The sequence below is a fragment of the Takifugu rubripes genome, chromosome 15 (genome assembly GCF_901000725.2).
Source record: "Takifugu rubripes chromosome 15, fTakRub1.2, whole genome shotgun sequence".
Taxonomy (NCBI): domain Eukaryota; kingdom Metazoa; phylum Chordata; class Actinopteri; order Tetraodontiformes; family Tetraodontidae; genus Takifugu; species Takifugu rubripes.
The window spans coordinates 8,798,804-8,819,241 of record NC_042299.1 but is presented as its reverse complement, the minus strand read 5'-3'; the positions used below and the strand labels follow the sequence as shown (position 1 = coordinate 8,819,241).

Below are 20,438 nucleotides of genomic sequence, written 5' to 3'. Positions count from 1 at the left end.
GATCATTTCATAAATCAGCAGCAGGAACCAAACGGCTCAGTGACGTCCGCTTGAATGGGAAAAATGGTATTAAACAAATCTGAACTGCTGACAGTGAAGAGTGAAAGGCAAAATGTGAGGTTTAAGACGGGGTAAATGAGTGGCGTTTCCGTTAGCAACCAGCGAATGGAGCTAGGTGCCGCCACGAAAAGTCACTGGTCAACCTTGGATTGGGTCTCCCTTTGTTTACTTGCTGTTGCCTCGGGAACTCCGCTGTTTGGTCATGGTTGTCAGCATCTGGCTGATGTAAGAGGTTAGCAGGTCATCCATTTTGTAGCCCTGGCAGGTTAGAGGTCAAAGGTCACACATGTACAGTATTTCTGATTTTATTTAATAGACAGTTTTAGTCGGGATCTCTACCATTTGACTTAACTATATTCTTAAGTATTAACTGTGATTGCATTTTGGAAAAATCTTCTTGGTTGTTTCCTTTACAGGAGATGAAGTGACAGATCTGCTCACCAGAGAAGTTTCACACAGCAGTTTGCTCCCTCGCACCAGGTTTCCGATGGTGATGTGGAAATACGTGTTTCCGCTGCTCCAGTTGGAGATCTTGGTGAAAGGATGAGTGGTGAGGATGTCCTGCAGTGAGAAGAGCAGGCTGTCAAAGACCATTTCATCCTTCATGGGTTTGGTGGTGGAAAGAACGTTCGCAGAAATGGAAAAGCCCAATAGAACAGCCGCTGGACTCGGGACTCCGCCCAGAAAATTCCTTTAGATGCTAAATTCCTTTAGATGCTAACTTAGCTCATTAGTTCAAAGTGTGCTCACCTTCGATTTGGGATCAATCAGGCTGACTCCATGTTTGTTGATCGCTATCAGGAGGGTTTCTGGGTAATTTGGATCAGTCGTTTGCTGGTGACAGAAAAACAAACAAACAAATAAGTTCGTGAGCAGGCCTCACTAAGCTTGGGACAAATTGGTCAAAGATGCTGAGGTGGAATTATGATGAGTAAGTTTAGACTCTTCTAATTCTTTTTTTTTTTTTTTTTACTGCAATTAACACCTGTCAAAAGATTCTTTCTGTTTTCCAGAACCTGGAAGACAAAGGTGCTGGACAAAAAAGTTTACCTTCACTTCAAAAAAGGCAGAACCAAATGTTGGCCACTTGTAAATGATCTTGAGGAAGGAAAGCTTCGCTTCTTCTCGACTTTTTCCAGAGTGTTTGTTGTAAAGCGACATGATGGACTGAGACAGAACAAATATTCACATTTGGATGTTCTAGGCAGAATTTACAAAAAAAAACCTTCACTCTTGATTTTTGACTCATCATCTTGACTTCTCACCCTTTTCCAGTCATCAGGTGACAGATTTCGGATCTGGTCCTGTGGGATGAGATCCTTCAGGACCTTGGAGATGTTTTGGAAGTGAGACTTGTCATCTTCAAATTTAACCCTGTAGATCAGTGCTGCCAGCTGGTTGACCTCCTCTCGTGGACATTTGTGGTAGCCTCGCAGATACTTAGGCAGCTCCTGTTGGGTGTCATGAGCAGCTGTATGATGTCACTGAGTTTGCAGGTAGTTTATACTTGTAGATATGGTATAAACCAGCAGGCCAAGAATTACAAGCAAAATCTTTGGCTGAGGAACAGGAAAGGCCAGATCAAGAAATACCATCAGCATCACACCCCGGACGCCGCCATCCCAAACCCTTCGCATGTTCAGTTACTCCAAACAATATCTGACATCCCTGAACAAAGGCAGACGCTAACAGCGGACGTGAAAATCCAGCTGCGGGTTCTGCAGCACATCACAAAGAACGGGCTTCATCCAGTCCACAACAGGACACCTGACTACCTCAGAGGAGGGTGGAGGTGTTAGCATAGCATCATGCTACATTGTGGAAGACAGATGAAGATAAAATTTAGAATTCTTCCACAGAAAGAAGAGACAAGTATTTTAATGCCTTTGCGCTAACTGCCTGTAATAGAATACTGATTGTGTGGTTATAATCTGAGTAATCTGGAAAAGATCACTCACTTGGTAGTAGTGGAAGATGGAGTCAGCCATGGAGTCTTTTCCTGGGACTGTGTTTGTCCATAACTTCTTCATGAAGAATACCTGATATGTCAGTGAAGGTCCCACACCTACATTATACACACACACACACACACTTAAAGACTGTCTGCCAGAGTAAGGAAAGCATATTCCCATTTACCTTCTTTTACATGACGAGCTTTCTTGATCCAGTCAGTCAGGTGGCGCACGAAATCAAAGAAGAAGTCTCCGTCAGGAACACTGATGACCTACGGGTACCATTTAGAGTTACGAACTCAACGCCAATAATAACAACCGTAAATGACCTTTGAGCAATCTTCTAACCTTGTCGGTGATCTTCACGAAGAGGCTGAAACCTTCGGACGATCGAATCAGAAGACGTCCAGAAATGTTGTGACAAAAGTCTTTGGCTTTGGTGCTCGACTCCACTTCAAACACCTTTGGGATCAATCAAAAACGATGGATGGATGGATGGATGGATGGATGGGTGGATGGATGGATGGATTAATGGGTGGATGGATGGATCGATGGATGGATGGATTAATAGGTGGATGGATGGGTGGATTTTGTACAATCCTCACCTCATCTGAGTCATCAGGGAAGTAAACTTTGTGGAAGATCTGAGTGGTTTTATGCTGAATGGCCTCTACCTCCACCAGGTGTGGAGGGTACTTCCTGGATCCGTTTCTGCAGCAAACCGATGTAGACAGACGGAGAGAGCAGGGCCGTCAATGCAAGCAGGCACACGGTGCAGCGGGGTTCAAGCTGATGTTTAGAGCAGCGGATTGTTGGAAATCTCAAAGGTTTGTCACCGTAAGCCCTTCTGCAGACGCTGCATGCAGTCTGCAGCCAGTGGGTAGTGTTTCTTGGCCTGGAGGAACTTCTGCACATGAGGCAGTAGAACGTTACTGGGAGGAAACAAACCAGTGCACAGCCAAAGCAGCTCCCAGCCTCTTTCCTCACTATACCTGCACACATGGCAAAAAGTTGTCGATCAGTTCTGCACACTCCGTCTGTCATTAATGCTACGTGTTGTGGTCATGTGACATTATGTGTGTAAGTGTGACGTGGTCTCGTTCACGTACTTGATATTGTTGTCTGTGAGCTGCTTCAGGATTTGACAGAAAATCTCATCCTTCAGCGGTTCGGCCTTCAGGGCTCCTTCAAAGATCTGATCTGTGAGCTCATTAATAGAGCGCACACGCTTGGATGGGTAGTCGCCCATGTACTTCATCACAGGTACAGCAGGTGTCAAGGACAACAGCACCCGTGTTGTAATGACAGCACAAAATGGAGAACGTTTGATACTAAACTTACTTCAAAGCAGCCCATGACCCCATTAGGAGAAAGCAGTAGGAAGCAGAAGGATGGATGGATGGAAGGATGTGTAGGCGATACTACAGACCTCGGTTAGCTCTTCAGGACTGTCTTTGGGTAATACTGTAACCAACAGTTCTCCTTCAGTCTGGTTGTAGTTCAGTAATAACTGAGAGCAGCATTACTGTCACTAGTGGATCAGTGCAGTAAAGGATATCCATGAAGGCAACGCAGGCCTCCTGGGTGAGCTCCTCATGAGCCAGTACTTTCTTCAGGAGAGGCTGTTTGATGGGCTCCCTGGTGCAGCTCCATAGACGTTCCTTACCTCTGGACTTGGAGATCATCACCCTGCTCAGAGTGTTCTTAGGAGGGGGTCTACAGGTCAAATAGCATATAAATACCAGCGCACTGTAGTGAAACATGTAATAAATTGTTGAGGAAACCGACCTAAAATGGTCGTAAGAGAACTCCTCCAATGTGTAGGCCTTCAACTTCTCCTCCTCATCAGAGAGGTCAGAGGTAGATACACCCATGGATTCTCTCCTTTGGTCAGGAGTCATTGTCACAAGAGCCTGACACAGACGAAAAAGGTCGAAACAAAAAAATGCCTTTGTATGAAGCGCACAAATTTAGTTTGATAAGTCTCAATGCAGCAACAAAACAAACTATTAGAAGAGAGAAGATGACTGATTTTGTGTCTAGATCCAGCCTTACTAAATGGTCTAGGCTTAGACCCAGACACAGATTTAGCTGGAAATGTGAGATTGCTTGATACATCAGTGAGAAAACACCGTAATCACGTTGTGTTCTCTCTTTCTGGGGGCCCAACTACAAACAGGTGCAGCTAATGTAGTTAATACAGCAACAAATATACAACAAAAAAGTAACGTATCACATATATGCTGGGAACTATTTAGATCCCTGCACACTTCTGCGTCTTTAGCTGAGGGGGCACTGCGATCTCAACGAGGATCACACCTTTGTCCAACACATCAACAACTGTCTGTGCCTGCAAGTCCCTCAAGATCTTAGATTGGTTATTCGCCGCCGTCTTTTGAAGACACGTTTCCCATATTTCTTTTGGATATGAAACAGTGGTTGATCCTAGTAGAAACCTGACTCACCACCAGCTCGTACTGGGGCCTGGTGATGGTGGGCAGGATGTAGACGCAGTCAGCAGGGAAGTCCCCTTTGTGTTTGGTCCGGTCATTGACGCCGTGAGCCCAGCCAGAGTTCATCACATGTTCTCCATCATGTTCATCCAAAATCATCAGATCCCCTTTGGAGAAACTGAGGAAGTTGGAGTCGACTCCCGCTGTGAGGTCAAAGAAAAATACTTGAATGATCTCAGCTGACGTCAACAGCTTACATTATTTTCAAGTTGCTGTTGGACCTCACCAGGATTGGGACAATCCAGCAGCCCCACCACGTACTTTGACCTTTTTCTCAAGCCGTCAAGGAACGTGACCACTAAGTCTCGAATGTCTTCTGCGTTGTTGGAGGTGAACGTGTACTCGTCACCTTTGATGGTGGCCAAAGTGAAACTCTGTCCCTGGAGTTTCCCCCCTCTGACAAAGGAGATTAAAGAGAAAAACAGTCTAATATTCTAATAACTCTTCCAGAAAAATTAAGTGCTAATGATGAGCTAGTTGCTTTTTAGTTCTTAAAAGGCCAACTAGATAGTGTTTTTTTTTTTGTTTACACACCGGCTGCTAGACACAGCCGTAATCTCTGGAAAGGAAAGTTCCAGAAGAACCTGCTCTTGTTCGTCTACAAAGTAAACTCCTGTCCAGTTCACCGCCACAATGACATCATTTTTTGGCAAACTGGGACCTGCGGACAGGAAATACATAGGAACAATAAAAGACATGCCAACAGGAAGTTTACAATCTGCCATGTGACCAACCAGAGAACTTGAAGGCCTCGTAGAAACGCGAAAAGAGTAAAGGCCATTTTAACCGGGCAAAGTCGACCACGTCCTCCTTCACCTTGTGCGGGTTCAGCCTTCGTTTGGTGTGGACTCCCTGCACGGTTAGTTTCAGGTAAACTCGCTGTTGCACAAGTATTAAAGGAAAATCTCAGCTCTACCCCCCAAGACCTTTTTGTGGGTGCTGACGATGAGCTGCATCCACTTCTCAGCGGTCTTCGTAGAGCTGATTTCTCTGTCAGGGATGTAGGTTGGGATGAGGCCCAGCAGGCGGTCCAGGAAGATCTCAGAGCCGTAATCTACGTAGTACTGTTGGGAGGCCAGTTCAGCGAGGTCCTCCTCCTGCAACAGGACAGGTGACAACAGAGTAAATTAACACTGCAGTCAGTGTTAGATTAAAATGAAATCCAATCATTAAGTTTGTTTAGAAACCAAACAAAGATGCTAACCCTCTCACAGCGGTACTCCCCGAACTTCACACCTCGCACGATCTGCTGGTAGATAAGGTTGGTGGCAACGTCATCATCAGCTGGGTCATGCCAAGGGGTGAATATCTCCTTTCTAAAGAACAGTCTCCAGGGGGCGTTTCTCTCCTGGGCCCCCTGCTCTTTAGCGTACTGTTCACACTGTGAGACGGCGTCCATCACATGGTCACTGCCACTGCCCAATGACGAGACCTAACAACGATCAAAACATGCTCAGTAAACAATGATGACCTGCCCTCCAAGAGGTGGTAACTGCATGTGACCTAAGCTTCACCTTATCAAAGAGGGCTATATATAACGAGAAGCCAAAACGATCTCTGAGGTTAATCTTGTCGGCCAAAGCGTTGCAGAGTTCACTGGCTGTGGTGGCCGAGTCGGCCAGAAGGGTCTTTGTGGTTCCGTCCATAAATGTTACTGGAAGCATGATGGGCTTTTTTGATTTTGTGGCCTGAAGAGGAAAAACGTATTTTTTTCTTTGTTATGACCAAAATGATAGCATTTCCCCCCCAAATACACATTTTTTACATATTTTACCTCCAATCTTTTAGATTCTCTGAAAAACATGCCTGATGTTTGAGGACTATTTTAAAAAAATTCACGAGTTTGAAATTCAAAGTTGTTAAGATGAGTTTCATGTCAGAACTCAAACCTTTTAACATGTGCTTCTACTCTACTTCCAGCCCCTAGGGGGCGATGAAACCACCTCTTACTGATCTTAAGCATTCCAAGAATTTACAGTCAAAATTCGAAAATGTTGTTGAAAATGTTTCGTACTTGCAGTTCCAACCAAGATGGTGGCTGAGTTCTGGTGCGGTTGACGAAAGTCCTTCTCAAACGTTCCTCACAATACGGAGCGTAACCAGGCGGGCCGTTATTTAAAAAAGTCCTTAAATACTGTAAAAAACACCTTTGTGAGACAGACTCTTAAAATGTACAGAAGAGCAATATATATAGTGCAGATATTCAGTAGAAGCATCTTAAATATAGATATATTCAATATAGAATCATACTAACTAAATGTCAGACACTTTGCTACCCTGTTCTACTTTCAGTGTTTATTAAATGGCGTTTATTACTTTGACAAACTTCTCGGAGGGGGCGAAGCAGCCGACGCAGAGCGACAGCAGGATCCATCCACGGGCGTGGCTGCTTTTCGATGGATTCTGGGTCAGCTGCTTGCAAATCTGACAGTAAATTTCATCCCTGACAGAAAAATACAAGCAAAATCAGCTCTTCGCCACCCAGCGGTCCAGTCGTACGATCAACGGAATTACAGACAACGTAAACTACGTGGAGAACACTGACCGGTACTCGGAAAATCAGTTGGATATGATTGCTGACATCATCCCAAACTGACCTGACCCCCCCTCTTTAGACAGTGTGACTCACTACTGTATGTGTGTGTCTGTGTGTAAGTCATTCACCTGAGGGTGGGCCGTAAGATGCCATTGCCAATGATGAAGTGAAGTTTTTCCAGGTTGGAGGTAGGTCGGTCCTCAAGCATACTGTTCCCCTCCATCCTGTGGTCAACCTCAGTTAACCGCCTGGTCACCTGACGCAAAGATTCACCACAAATTTTAAATTACAGTTTCCGGGACAAAAATAGGGAATCTTTCAGACTATTAAACATCTGCCAGAATGAAACCATTACTTTAGTATTTCTGAAACCCAAAGTTCATAAATCAACATAAATCAAGTTCAAACCCCAAATCAACATTAAAACCACCCAAGCGCTATTCAGTAAGATCTATTTATTCTGATCTGTTGGCTGTGCAGATGTTTCAGGACCAAGCTCACGTGTTCTCCTGTGTGTGCCAGTCCCTGCGTTCCTGTCAGGTTTTAGCTCATAACAGCACAGGAACAGCGGTGACCTGGTTTCTATACTGGTTCTGCTGGACCTCAGTGCTGCTTTTGATACAGTTGATTGGAGCGTCCTGCTACAGAGACTGGACCAGCTCATTGGGATTAAACTGGTTCAGATTGGATTCCAGTTTGATTGTGTTTGGCCCTAAACTTTCACTCTCTGCAGGATCATCTCTTTATCATTGCTTCAAGCTTTAGTTTGTCTGTGAGGAATCTTGGAGTGACCTTTGGCCGGGACCTGACTTTTCACTCTTTTTTAAAAAGGTCTCCAGGAGTACGATTTTTAATGAGTGTAACATTACAAAGTCTAGATCTGACTGACTCAGAATGAAGCTGTAAAGCTCCTCCAGCATTTGCTCTTACAGGTGATCCAAAATGCTGCAGCCATCTCCTGTTCTCTCTTTCCATTCCCTCCTCTTTTACCTATCTTCAGCAAGAAGGTCCCCCCATATGATTTTGGTCCTACTCTCGGTTTCTTCCTGTTAAAGGCAGTTTTTCCCTGCCACTCTCTTATTTAGGGGTCAGACTCTGGGTTTCAGTACAGGGTTACTGTCTTCTAGATTATTCCTGTTTTGACTTTTTTTTTTAAATCTCACCTCTTCTGCGATCTTTGATTTTCTCTTCAGAGTCAGCGACACAAGTTTGTGTCGAACACTGTTCCTCTTTTGGTTCTCAGTCGAACTGTTCTGTAAACACAGATTTAAACAGAGTATCATCAGTAAAGAAAATCAGGACAGCGTCTGGGACCATCTGATCGCTGTGGCTCCGTTCACGTCAGTGTGAAGACAAGAGCAGCCTTTTTCTTCCCTGTCTGGACACGGAAATCTGAACTCTCTCAAAGGTCTGAAGAGCTTGAACAACATTTTGTTCTTCACCCAAAAACCAAGATTTTCAGATGTGAAACTCAAACTAATTGGTGTGAAATAAAACTTCACCTCTCCCTCCACCTGCAGCTCCTGCAGCTCCCTTTTGTAGGTCCTCTTGCCAAGAGTTTCATAAATCTTGGTCATGACTGGGATCTTCTCACTGCCATCATTGATCACCATCTGACATTTGGGTTCAGGGAGATCTCCCATGAACCTCAGGATGGTGATCCACACCGCTAATGCAGCCTGGAGAACAGGAGGTATTTGCGGTAGTAATAGTGGCACCAGCTCAAGATCTCCATTAAGGTGACGTTCAGAGCTCACCAGCTGGTCACCTTCGTCCTCGTGGAACAGAAGCGGTTGTTTGAGCGGCCGTCTGATGTAGGTGTGAGTGGAAACACCCTGGAAGTAGGTGGCTGCAAACTTGGAGAACTTGTAGTCGGACAAATCTTCGTGCTCGTCATTCGGTAAGGGCGGAGCCTCATTCAGCACCTCCTCCTCACACTCCTCCCAGCGTGGAGTCTTTTCTAAGTCCTGCGTGGTTACAACACGTTCAGATTACACTGATATGTGCAAAAGTCGTGTGTGCATTTTGTTGTTTTACCAACATCGTTGCTCTGGAAGCAGAACTTTAGTGAACGCACCTCAAATCCAGCTGGCGCCTGACCGTCCCGGTTAGGCAGAGGACCAGTATGGCCCAGGAAGCCAAAGACTTGATCCACCATGTCCGAATGGTCGACGGGCTGCTCCTTCTCCCTCTCCATCTGCTCCAGGAGCTCCTTCTTTCTCCGGGACTCCTCCCGCTCCTCTCGCTCTCTGTCCTCCTGCTGCTGGACCAGCTGAACCAGGCGCTCCTGATGCTTCCTGTCCGCCTCCGCCTTCGCCCGCTGTGCCGTCATTTGGTTCAAGAGCCGCTCTTCTTCGGCCAGACGTTGGCGCTCTGCTTCCTGTCGATGGTGCCGCTGTGGGGGGACATGGGGATGAGGCTGTGATGCGTTTTTCATTCAAAGATACAAAAACACAGGATGAATGGTTTTTTTTTTTCTCCATCCTACAAAAATGCATTTTTATAAGATTATTATGGTCACATGTTTGAGCGGAAGAAATTTCAACTAAAGCTTCCTTTTGTTTCAAATTCCCATTTTTGTTTATGTTAGGAAAATGAAAAATGTGGAAGGAAAGTCTGAGTTTGAATTTTACACATTCCAGGTCTAGTTTTTGAGGTTTTATTCAGCTTCTGCTTCTCGAGGAAACAGAAAAAATGAAAAGAAACATGAAAAGAATCGGCAGTATATTAAAAATAAGATTTTAACCCACGTTCTGTGTTTGTGAGCGGAGCTGCAGACATGTTCATCAACATGACTTCACGTTTCACTGATTCACAAACATTTATTCACTAAAGACATTTATTCTTATATTATAAAACATCACAAAAGGAGAATCATAAGCAAATAAACATTAAAACACTTTTTAGTTTAAAAAACAAAAAATGAAATCATATTTAAAACAAATAAGCAACAAAAAGGCATCATATTTATGGCATCATCATTTAGGCTAGAAAAGTCATTTATTTGACTGACAACAGTACGGAAGATGATTAGGGCCACTTTTCAAAGGAAGAGGCCGTAATCCTCCGCAACAGAGTGGATAAAGTCATTTTTATGAAAGACACAAAATACAAAAACCAAAAATCCCAAATAAATGAAGCAGCTTCATTGGTTCAATATATTTTCTTCACATTCATTATAAAATATCTTGGGTTAAGGTCAGGTTGGTTCTCTGTTTAAACGTGAAGAATAAAGTGTGAGCCGGAAGTAAATCACTGGCCCTGATGCCAGCTGGCGACGGTTCCATCGGCTTTGTGGGATCAGTTTAGTAACTGATCAGTGTCTCGCAGGATCCGACGTTAAGGCCTTGCAGTTGTGGTTCCGTCAGCACCAGTAGCTTCGTCTTTCTGGCACGTTAGTGACGTAAAACAAGTAACAGTAGTAGATATAATGATGGTTTACCTCTGCCCTGAGCCGGTGGCAGAGGCGGCGGGCGATCATGCCCCGCGTGTACGCCTGAAGGGTCAACACGGCGCGGAGATGCCGCCAGAACCTTTGCCGGACAAGGAAACCACGGCAACGGGCTTGGATGAGCGTGACACGCAGTCGGGTCGTCTGGTAGCTGATAAAGAACTTCCTGGACCTGAAGAGGGCCTGAAGGCGTAAGAACCCAGACTTCATCTGAGCGAGAGAAGAAAGTTATTGATCGGAACTGTGAAATATTGTGACGATACCAGTCAGATGACAATTCAGCTCAAACACTCACTGTCCTGAAGTTCTTCCTGCAGCGATGACCCCTCCAGAACTTCTGGATTACAGTCACTGAACTCCTCAGTCGGAGGAAGTTCGTTCTACAAAACACGAACTGAGATTAGCTCAATTTAAGGGAGTGGAGGAAACCTCATGGGAACATTCTTGCCCTGACTCGATCTTCCAGGTTCTCTGAAGGTTCGTTCCAACCTGAAGGAACACAAGCCTCACCTCTGCTTGTGTCCACGTATGGTCTTCTGGATCAGGATGACCTTATCAGTGATGGCCTGGTCTCTCTCGATCTCCAGCTGCATGTCATGGTGGTCCTGCAAAACATTTGTCAGCAGACCTGATAAGAATTTACAATCTAAGGCCACTGTAATTCTTCCATTTTTAACCACCAAAGTTTCTTTATTGAATCTAACATGTTTAAATGATACATGTTGCTATTTTGACGAATGTCCTTAACAAGTTTATACACAAACAAAACGACCTTTAGGAAGATCTTTGTCTTTCCTATTTGCCAGTCATCATGTTTTCCGAGCCGGGCCAGAACTATTTGTTGGCATGTTCCTCGTAGATCTTCCTGAAAAAAAGAAAAAGGCCAGTGGAAGCCAATTTGATTATTCCTAATTTCCCCGAGACATCCTTTGTGATTAAATCTCTTTTTTGTGGGAGAGAGAGATCCAGCCAAGACAGCACACAGTAGATCAGAACAGACAAGAGAAAAACTATTATCCTGCTTTGGACTGAGGGATTCTTCCAGTTACAGTTTTGTTACAGCAGATATCTGTCAGATATTGCTGAGCTACATTCAAGGAGGTGAACCCCGTGTTGACCCTGGGACCACCATGTGTTCCTACTGGGAGCAGCAGGGGACAAATACAATCCCAGCCTCATCTTTAGTTTCCTGACTCATTACTCTCCTCTCAGGTATGGATGCTGATGTTTGCTGAAGTTTGAGGGTGAGCTCTCGTGGTTTTTGTTGCAATCTCTGGTACCTGACAACTGCTTACAGCACAGATGACGTCCTGAGCCTGTTTTGACCTGGACTGAAAATTTAAAAAATGAGAATTTGGTGCTGCTGACCTGAATGTGAGCAGGTTTGATGCCTGGCATCAGGACTCGGTAACGCTCCACAAACTCCACAAATGTGTATCTGATGGGATAACCGGCACGTCTGATCCTGATGGTCTCCATCATGCCGGAGTATCGCAGCTGACGGATACACAGCTCCCTGTCAAATAACTAAAGAAGACATGAACAGAGAAACACGCCAACAATAAACAATTGATCGCAGTTACAGAATGTTCAGAACAGGCAGAACAAATAACAGTTCCCACCATCGGCTTTTTTAACTCGTTGGGTTTTACGCAGCGAACGAAGAACGGCTGGCAAACGCTGAGCGTCCTCATCAACATCTCCAGAGAACGTTTGAACTGACTGCTCAGGGTGGGAGAACGTTTCCTCGTCTCGGCGCCCTGAGAACACCAGAACACAAAGAAGGTGCACCTGTCAGAGATTCACGTCTCATGGGTGCCTTAAAGCACCATTTTTAAATGGACAACAACAGCACACACGGAAAAATGTTCCATCCTAAGACGAGTTAGGAGGCTTCAGGGAGGCGGACAAACGCACAAACCCATGATCCTAAACATTAATACACACAGGGGCTGAAAACACACTAATAAACACAACAATATGAGATGAAACTATGACAATCTGGCTGCCTCCCCAGCACCACCTCACTAGGCGGCCCGGGCACCTGTATACAGGTGAGGTGCTGTGTGCTTTCTCTGCCTCAAGAGGCAGCTGGACTTGACCTCCAGACCCTGCTGTTCTGGTTCCTCTACCCTTGGTTTGGCTTTCCAAGATCTGAACCCTGATTTGTCTCTTAGGTTGTTTCAGTGAGTCTGTCCTGGATGTGGACCCACTGCAGCCTGGTTGGACACGATGTCCGTTAAGGTTTATGATTTCGGTGAACAGAGCAGATTTCATTGAAGATTACATTTGGCCTGGTTTTCATTCTGTTTGCTGATGTAATTATGGTCTAGTTTAAAATACTAACCTGCGGTGAAACCCCAATATTACTACTTACACCGTGCACACCCCCCATTTTTATAATTTCCTGATGAATGAGGGATGATCACGGAGTTTTACTGACCTTCTACTACGGTGTGCATGCCTAAGGATAGAAAGGAAAGGTTGGGGGTGGGAGGGGTACAGAGGATTCTGGGGTCTTTGATTACCTTGGGAGCAGGAGTGCTGGGCTGCTGATAGCCACATAGAAACTGATGTGAGAAGAGAAGACAGGAAATAAAAAGCAGACGGGACGTCAGCCATTTTCTACAGCCGACACGTCCAGGAAGGAGATAGTCAAGCCGAGGGAGGGGGGAAAAAAACATCTGCGTAACATCGGCTTCATCTCACCATGGCCACATCAGCCTGGAAGATCTGCTTGATGAACTTGTTCTTGGAAGAATGGACAAGCTGAATGATGTCAGTGTGAAGGCTGTCTCGGTTCTTCTCCAGAAAACCTGGACAAAATGTTTAAAAACTGTCTTAAATTCCCATTTTGCGTTTTCTTGTGGTGTAAGCGTATGATAAAACCTTTTGAATGTATGTACCTCTGGTCTCATAATACACCACACCAGCAAAGTGCTGGATACCAAACTGGGTTTCATAGTTGTTCTTGGGAGGAATGTAGTTGGAGTTAAACTTGTGCTGAGAGTTGAGTTTGTACAACATCGTCGCATCGCTTCCCTAAAATAGAAAAAACTAAGGAAAGAAGAAAATCCACATCTTTGTTCCTGGAAAATATGGCGTCTGCGTGGTACCTTGGGGAACTTGCTCTCCTCATCGATGAGGGAGATGATGTTCATGGGTTTGATGGCGATCATGTCCAGAGCTTCCTGGTTATCGGTGAACTCTATGTGTTGCCAGTTGATGTCCTCCAGGTTGTACTCTTCCTGCTCCAGCTTAAAGACGTGTCGCACAAAGAACTGCTGCAAGTTTTCGTTCGCAAAGTTGATGCAGAGCTGCTCGAAACTGCGGACAGAAAATGCGGTTGAGAAGAGGAATTACGCCAGAGTCTTCCATCAGTAATCAGCAGACGTTGACGCCTGTCCTTGTCCCATGTGATGATCACTAAGATAGTGTCAATGCTGGTGTTGCCAAACAAGGATAGTAAGAAAAATTCATTGAAATAAAGATGATGCATTTTTCTGCTCATCTACTTTTGATTGCATTGATTTCCATATCACACACAAAGAATGTCAGCTTTTATTAGAGTTACCTGTTGACAATAAAGTTCTCAAATCCAAAGATGTCCAACAAGCCGATTGACCTGCGGATGATGTTGTTCTCGCTGGATGGAGGTCTGAAAATGGCAGCGTTAATCTTATCCACAATCCAGACAAACAGTCTCCCGTAGATCCCCTGAGAGGGAGGCAGACATAAGGGAATGAGAGAGTGACCAATCATAGGGATTATACGTGAGACACCAGGGAATGTTAGATATATTATTGGCCGCAGTTTCAGTCCAGCACCTTGACAAAAGCATCTCTGACATCCAGGCCTTGTCCCACACTGAGCGGCGTCACCACACTTTCTCCACGAGTGATCAGAGTTCTTGTAGTCAAACAAGACATCACATCTTTTGGTTCCACCTGCAGGGAACAGTGATCAAATGGAACGTCAGCACAAAGCCCTAAAGTGATTCACTGTTTTGTAACTTTCCTTTAGACGGATGGGGGGGGCAAAATCCAGTCCTCAAGGGCCACAATCGAGCTGGACCTTCTGCAACCCATTTTTCTTGGAGAAAGTCTTTATTGCCTGGTAGGTCAGACAACCCGACCACGGCCCTCGAGGACTGAATTTGAGTGCCCCTGGTTAAGACCAAAACGCTTCTTTGTAAATTAGCGTGATTATCAAGTATTGAGAAGAAACTGCAGATCAACAATTGCCTCATGAGAACATTGATTTGAGCTGTGATCCACTAAAACAACACATAGATCTTCGATAGAACACCTCCATGAGTGCGGCAGCAGTAACCAGATCCGGAGATCTCACCACCATACAGGCATCCAGATTATCGTAGGTACGAGCTGGGGGACACACAACACACAAGACTGTTTAGTTCACTTCTACGGACAACCGATCTTCCAGGAATGTTGTGGGCAGTCGGACCTTCGAAGCGCAGGTTGCCCATGTGCAGGATGGCAGCCAGCAGCTTTGAGATCTCCCAGTTCTCCGTCTCAGTGAACATGAGGACTTTCATAGCTGACTGGATGCTGGAGTAATCCCTCAGGTCGTCCCGACCGTCACACGCCGTGCAGTTCCCCTGCAAAGGCAGGAAAATGTGATTCCAAAAGATCTGAGTTCACCCCCACTGGAAAGTTGACTTTTTGTCTTCTGAAAATGTGACGTCGGGCGCGGCGACTCACCAGGGTGAGGTACGAGTAATCTTTGGCGAGACCCAGGCCCAGTTTCACCTTCATCTCCGGAGACATTCCCCTCAGCATGCAGTAAAAAATGTGATAGTTCCGCTCGTCAAGAGCCTGAAGAAACAAAAAAAATACTTTCAATCAGGACACAGTCCCAGAACCCAACGTACGGAACACGACTGTTCGCTCCATCGTAGATCACAAACCAACAAAAGACCACACAACCAAATCAATCTCACCTGCCGGCACACTCGGGATTTCTCCAGCAGGTACTGCTCAATCCTGGCGCCCTCGATGGCGCCGCGCTTGTTGAAGTGGATATCGATATATTTCCCGAAGCGGCTGGAGTTGTCATTCCGAATAGTTTTGGCATTGCCAAAAGCTGAGTAGATGGATCGCAGATGTTAGACACCGGTATGCGCTCTGTGTGAGGCGCTGCTGTATGTATGATCAGACTATGAGGTCATCCTGGATATGGACATTGTATTTTATAGCTTCCAATTCTGACCGGTTGGGTCGTTAATGGAAACTTATCTGACCTTCCAGGATGGGCGTGGCCTCTAGGACCTGCTGTTCTATCCAGGAGTGTTGACCGCTGATGGCTGCCAGGAACTGCAGGATCAGCTTCGTGCTCTCTGTCTTCCCGGCTCCCGACTCACCGCTGGATCCAAACCAGCAACCGATGGCGGCATTTTAAAGGTACTTTAGTCAAAGTTCACAGCTACGATCGGTTCAAAACTTGAAATACATGGAATTAATATATTTTTATCTTGGATTTGGCTTCTTCCTCACATGGCACGTGTGGCCACTCGTTACCTGATGATGCAGCACTGGTCCTTGTTGTTTCGCTGCATGTTGAAGTAACAGTTGTCAGCGATGGCAAATATGTGCGGCGGCATCTCGCCGATCTTCCTGTTGGTGTAGAGGCGGATCTGGTCGGGAGTGTAAATCGGCAGCAGTTGGTAAGGATTGACCGCCACGAGGATCGAGCCTGTGTACGTCTGCACCACAAAAGCCGGGGATCAGATGTAAGCAGAAATCAAATGTCAGCAGACGGCGCTGCGAGTCTGTCCTCATCAAAGACGGAGTACAGGTGAAGTCCAAGATGAGGATCAAGTGGAGTGATTTTCTTCTGCATGATCAGATTGTATCGACTCCACAATCAATATCGATAAAGAAGAAGGAAAGTGTGTGTGTGTTTGCGTGTGTCACAGCAGCTACTGACGTAGATGATGTGCTCGTTGTAGCGGATGAGCAGGTTTCGGAGGATGCCGGCCTCATTGAGGTCACCCAGGCGGATCATGTCCTCCACGCCGTGGATGGAGGTCGGGTGCATTGGTTTGATGTTGGTGGCACTCTGAGGAGAAATCCAGTGTTCCTACACACACACATTGTTTGTTTATTAATGATTTTGATAACTTGTTAATGATTAAATAGGAATAGTGGGACGGACAGACAGACATTACGGAACTTCCTGGTGCGGCGCCGACTTACCCGACCTTCATCGTCTGCAACTTGGATCTGCCCGGAGTCACAAAGTTTGACCACGGCTCCCACGGGGACGTCGAATTCTCGACCCGTTTTAAGGTCCAACCACACATAATCACCCTGCAGAAGATAAAAAACTTGAATCATTTTGACTTTAACAGGGACAACAGAGCAACTAAGGCAAGCGGTTATCTTTAAAAATGCTACGACAGACACGACTGTCGAAAAAAAAAAGGGACGTGAACGCACCTGTTGTACGATGACCATGTTTCAGTCGCAGGTCATTGGAACACAAAGGGTCTGCAGATGGAAGAACATCAGAATGATTACTTGCACACTTACATTTACTCCAACTGAGCGTGCTAGCCCACTCGCTGATTGGCCCCACCCACTTCCTGTTTAATCCAGGCTGTTTAGGCTGAAAAAGTTTAAGACCTGGAGATTCACGACACTCAAACTCTGGAATTTGTTACGTTTTTATAGTCATAGTTGACAGAGTCACGTGGCACTGCAGTACATGGCCCCGACTAAATATTTAGGTTTTCAATACAGCCACACATGGCAGCAGTGCGTTTATCGACACATCTTGTATATCCTTTGGTAGCAAACTGTCGATAAAGACACGTTGTGTCATTTCCAATCGGTCAAACTCAGTAAAACCGCGACCTACTTGGAATAATAATAATAAAATTAGAAACATTCTTTGCTTAAACTACAGCCAACCTCAAGGTAGCGACTGTGCAGTTTTAGCCTCACATCACAAAACAAAGGACACGTCAACTGAATTATAACAGGAAGTCCCATAATTGATGAAATAAAAATGTTAATAGACACGTGTCCGTTAACATTGTGGTGGTAGAGGAGGTGGGGGTGCTTAAATGTTCTGGTGGGGGGGGCGTTAAGGGCTTAATGGGATTTCTGGGGCTAATCCCACAGTTTAATGTCCAGCTTCAGGAACTACTAATGAATCACTCTGTCTCAGTTGTTAGCTTCATTTACCACCTGGTTAAATCACACCTCAACATATTTTAACATATTTTTCAAATGCCACATTTTAAAGAGATCGTCTGTTTGTATATGTTTGAATGCTAAAATGTTAGCATTTATTTTAAAACTGCAAAATTTACACTGAGGTCCCAGATATAACCTTTCTTAATGGGCCTATGAGAAGGCTAAGGAGCAAATAAGAAAGAGACGGAGCAATTATTAAAATCAAATGGAAAATGAAAATGTGCATATGCACGTGCAAACACACACTTGTACTTATATCTTGTGAAGACTTTCAGAGACATAACGCATCACCCAGCTGCTTATTTTAACCCTAACCTAAACCCAAGTCAAACCTCAACCTTTAAACCAGTTTTCACCCTCAAACAGTTTTTTGAAGTTATTAGAACCAACCAAAATGTCAAAAATGTCTTCACTTTGTTAGCAGAATGTGGATTTTGGTGCTCGGTATGCAGCAAATACAAGAACACACACAAATTTAAGATGTAAACATAAACAGCTTGCGTGGCTGAAAAAGGGAACGGAGAGCTGTGAGGCTGTTTGTAATGATCCAGTTGGAGATTCGACGGGTGGATCTCAGAATGAATTAAGTAAATCTGTATTTAAGACAAAGTTCATTTGCCACCATGTTCATCAACAACATGCCCAGTTAATGCCGGGACAGATCCTCTAATCCAGAAGCAACAGTTTGCTAATCTGACAGCACGACTATACAACAAAGGCTTACCAGGACGGTCCTGAAGATTCCCATTCGCTATTCAACAACATTTCAATAGAAAAAGTAGTAAAGCAAAGTGAAATAAGTGCCAGATCATAAAATGTGTGAAATGGGCCTGGACAAAATTGTGAGAAGAAATTAAAAACAAGCCACATTAACTCTCATCCCAGGGATTCAAACAGACATTTACGTCAGATGCAGCTCAAAGGTTGCAGTTTGGATTGAAGTGGGCACAATCACGTGCATTTTTCTGTCTAAATCATCATCAACAGACTTCTGTTTTAGCAGTTTAGCAGGCCTGCAAAGCAGCTTTCATTTCTGGTCCCAGATTACCAGTTTCTGATGAAATTGTAGTTAAGAAATTCTCAATTGTGTAGATGCTTTTATTCTGAAAAGGACAAAATTAAAGTTGAATAAACTGGATATTGAATTTTTACTGTTTATTACACATTTATTGTCAGCTCAGTTTCGATAAGGATGTATCTCCAGAACCTTCAGATCAATACTGGAGTGAGTTTGTCTGTATTATATAGATAACCTATGGTTCACATGAATCATTAACAGTTGAAACTGGAGTGTTTAGAACCAACATGATGGAAACACGCGCGTTCTTCTATGACAGCTGCTGGTCAGGCCAACATGGCGGAGGAGCAGGCACCCAGTTCATGGGAAAACCTCCTTGATCTTCTGACGTGTGGAGGCGTCGGGTTATGATGTCATCCTGTCACGTTAAGGCAGCAGAAAACTGCTGTTTAACTGGTTGTTGAGGATGAGGAAATTAATATTTGCTGTCCTGCTACAGTTGAGTGTTGATTCATCAAGTGAGCAATAGGTTAATTATTTGTGGAATAAGACAAGGTGGTTTGCTTTCTAGCTTTAAGAGTAACTCTCTTCTGTTCAGTTATTTATTCCCGAGGTGAATACAAACATTTAGACTGGCGAGAATGTTGATAATGGCGACTTCGGGAGCTGGCACAGAACCTGCAGTAAGAGGCTTTGACCTAAAGCTGCAGCAGCTGCGCGGCCCGAAGGCTGTGGGATAAACCCGAGGTCACGTACCTCCAAACGTCTCGGTCTCTAAGTTTCACTCCTCTTTTCTCTCTGGGTCTCCTCAGCTGGCATGAAGAGGCCAGATGGGCTCGGAAAGGATGGTGATGATCTTTCGGGGTTCAGGGAAACCGCAAGAAGATTTCTCTTCCTTTTTCTTTCTGTTGTTGTAGAAATCGGGGGTACCCTGGGGGGGTCCACGGCCTCCCATATGTGACCCCAGCAGCACTCACGATCCAGTTTGACGTGCAGGTCAGTGATGGCGGTCTTCAGACTCTGTCTCATTCATCTCCACTGATCCTGATTAGCCTGCTGGGTGGAGCCTGCTGGTGGGAGGTGGAGACAGAGGAGACCTCATGATCTCCAAGTTGCTGCTCCGTGGACACACGGGCATTTAAAGACAAAGCAACAGGCAACGGGGGGACAAGATGGATGTTTTGATTTTAGCTGGAGCAGCCTCATCTCATCTGCTGGAGAGGAGGAGAATTACAGCAACATTTTGGAACCTGGGAGTGTGAACCTGAAATTGGGAACAGACTCATTAAAGGTCATCAAGGGGGCACATCAGAAGACGTTCTTACTCTGCTACAAGAAAAGCTCAGTCAAAAACTAGAGTCTCCATCCTCTGGTCTATACCTGGGTACTGAGGGGAGATTGTGACTGCTAGTCGAACCTCAGAGGAGGAGTAATGCGGTTTCCATCCAGGCCCTGAAACAGTAGATGAGTTCTTTCCCTTTGCCAAGGTGCTGGAAGGGACATTGGAGTTCGCCCAACTGGTCCACATGTGTTTTGTAGATCTGGAAAAGAATTATGACCACGTACCCAAAGGCACCCCGTGTAGGGTAGTCCAGGAACATGGGGTGGATGGACCCTCGTGAAAGGGGGTTGGACTCTGAGAGAACTGCCCTTTATCACTGTTGACAATCTTTTTGGACAGAACT

At 45.1% G+C, this 20,438-nt stretch overlaps 1 protein-coding gene across 1 annotated transcript; it reads right to left on the bottom strand.

The window, feature by feature from the left end:
* Positions 1-85: 85 nt before the first annotated feature.
* On the bottom strand, positions 86-19,759 carry myo7ab (myosin VIIAb). Its single transcript, XM_011611322.2, has 48 exons — positions 19,510-19,759; positions 16,974-17,024; positions 16,731-16,844; positions 16,462-16,614; positions 16,053-16,237; positions 15,776-15,897; positions 15,476-15,618; positions 15,237-15,350; positions 14,980-15,133; positions 14,821-14,897; positions 14,340-14,459; positions 14,087-14,229; positions 13,629-13,839; positions 13,419-13,554; positions 13,222-13,328; positions 12,135-12,272; positions 11,881-12,039; positions 11,285-11,377; positions 11,023-11,117; positions 10,808-10,892; positions 10,504-10,722; positions 9,139-9,456; positions 8,819-9,028; positions 8,564-8,740; positions 8,225-8,314; positions 7,190-7,317; positions 6,842-6,968; positions 6,540-6,659; positions 6,040-6,213; positions 5,730-5,957; positions 5,452-5,622; positions 5,260-5,377; positions 5,060-5,186; positions 4,752-4,921; positions 4,478-4,668; positions 3,801-3,925; positions 3,571-3,728; positions 3,122-3,275; positions 2,849-3,004; positions 2,618-2,723; positions 2,361-2,474; positions 2,197-2,284; positions 2,019-2,125; positions 1,326-1,511; positions 1,111-1,227; positions 811-894; positions 502-621; positions 86-318 (listed from the first exon to the last, which is right to left on the bottom strand). The coding sequence occupies exons 2-48, from the start codon at positions 16,989-16,991 to the stop codon at positions 226-228; spliced, it is 6,543 nt and encodes a 2,180-aa protein (XP_011609624.2). The 5' UTR covers positions 16,992-17,024; positions 19,510-19,759; the 3' UTR covers positions 86-225.
* Between the last annotated feature and the right edge of the window lie 679 nt (positions 19,760-20,438).

Excerpts from the sequence above, each read along its gene's own strand:
- myo7ab (XM_011611322.2), bottom strand. Across the intron at positions 2,475-2,617 it reads TCCCTGATGACTCAGATGAG|GTGTTTGAAGTGGAGTCGAG; the intron begins GTGAGGATTGTA and ends TTGATCCCAAAG. Across the intron at positions 2,285-2,360 it reads TCGTGAAGATCACCGACAAG|GTCATCAGTGTTCCTGACGG; the intron begins GTTAGAAGATTG and ends TGGTACCCGTAG.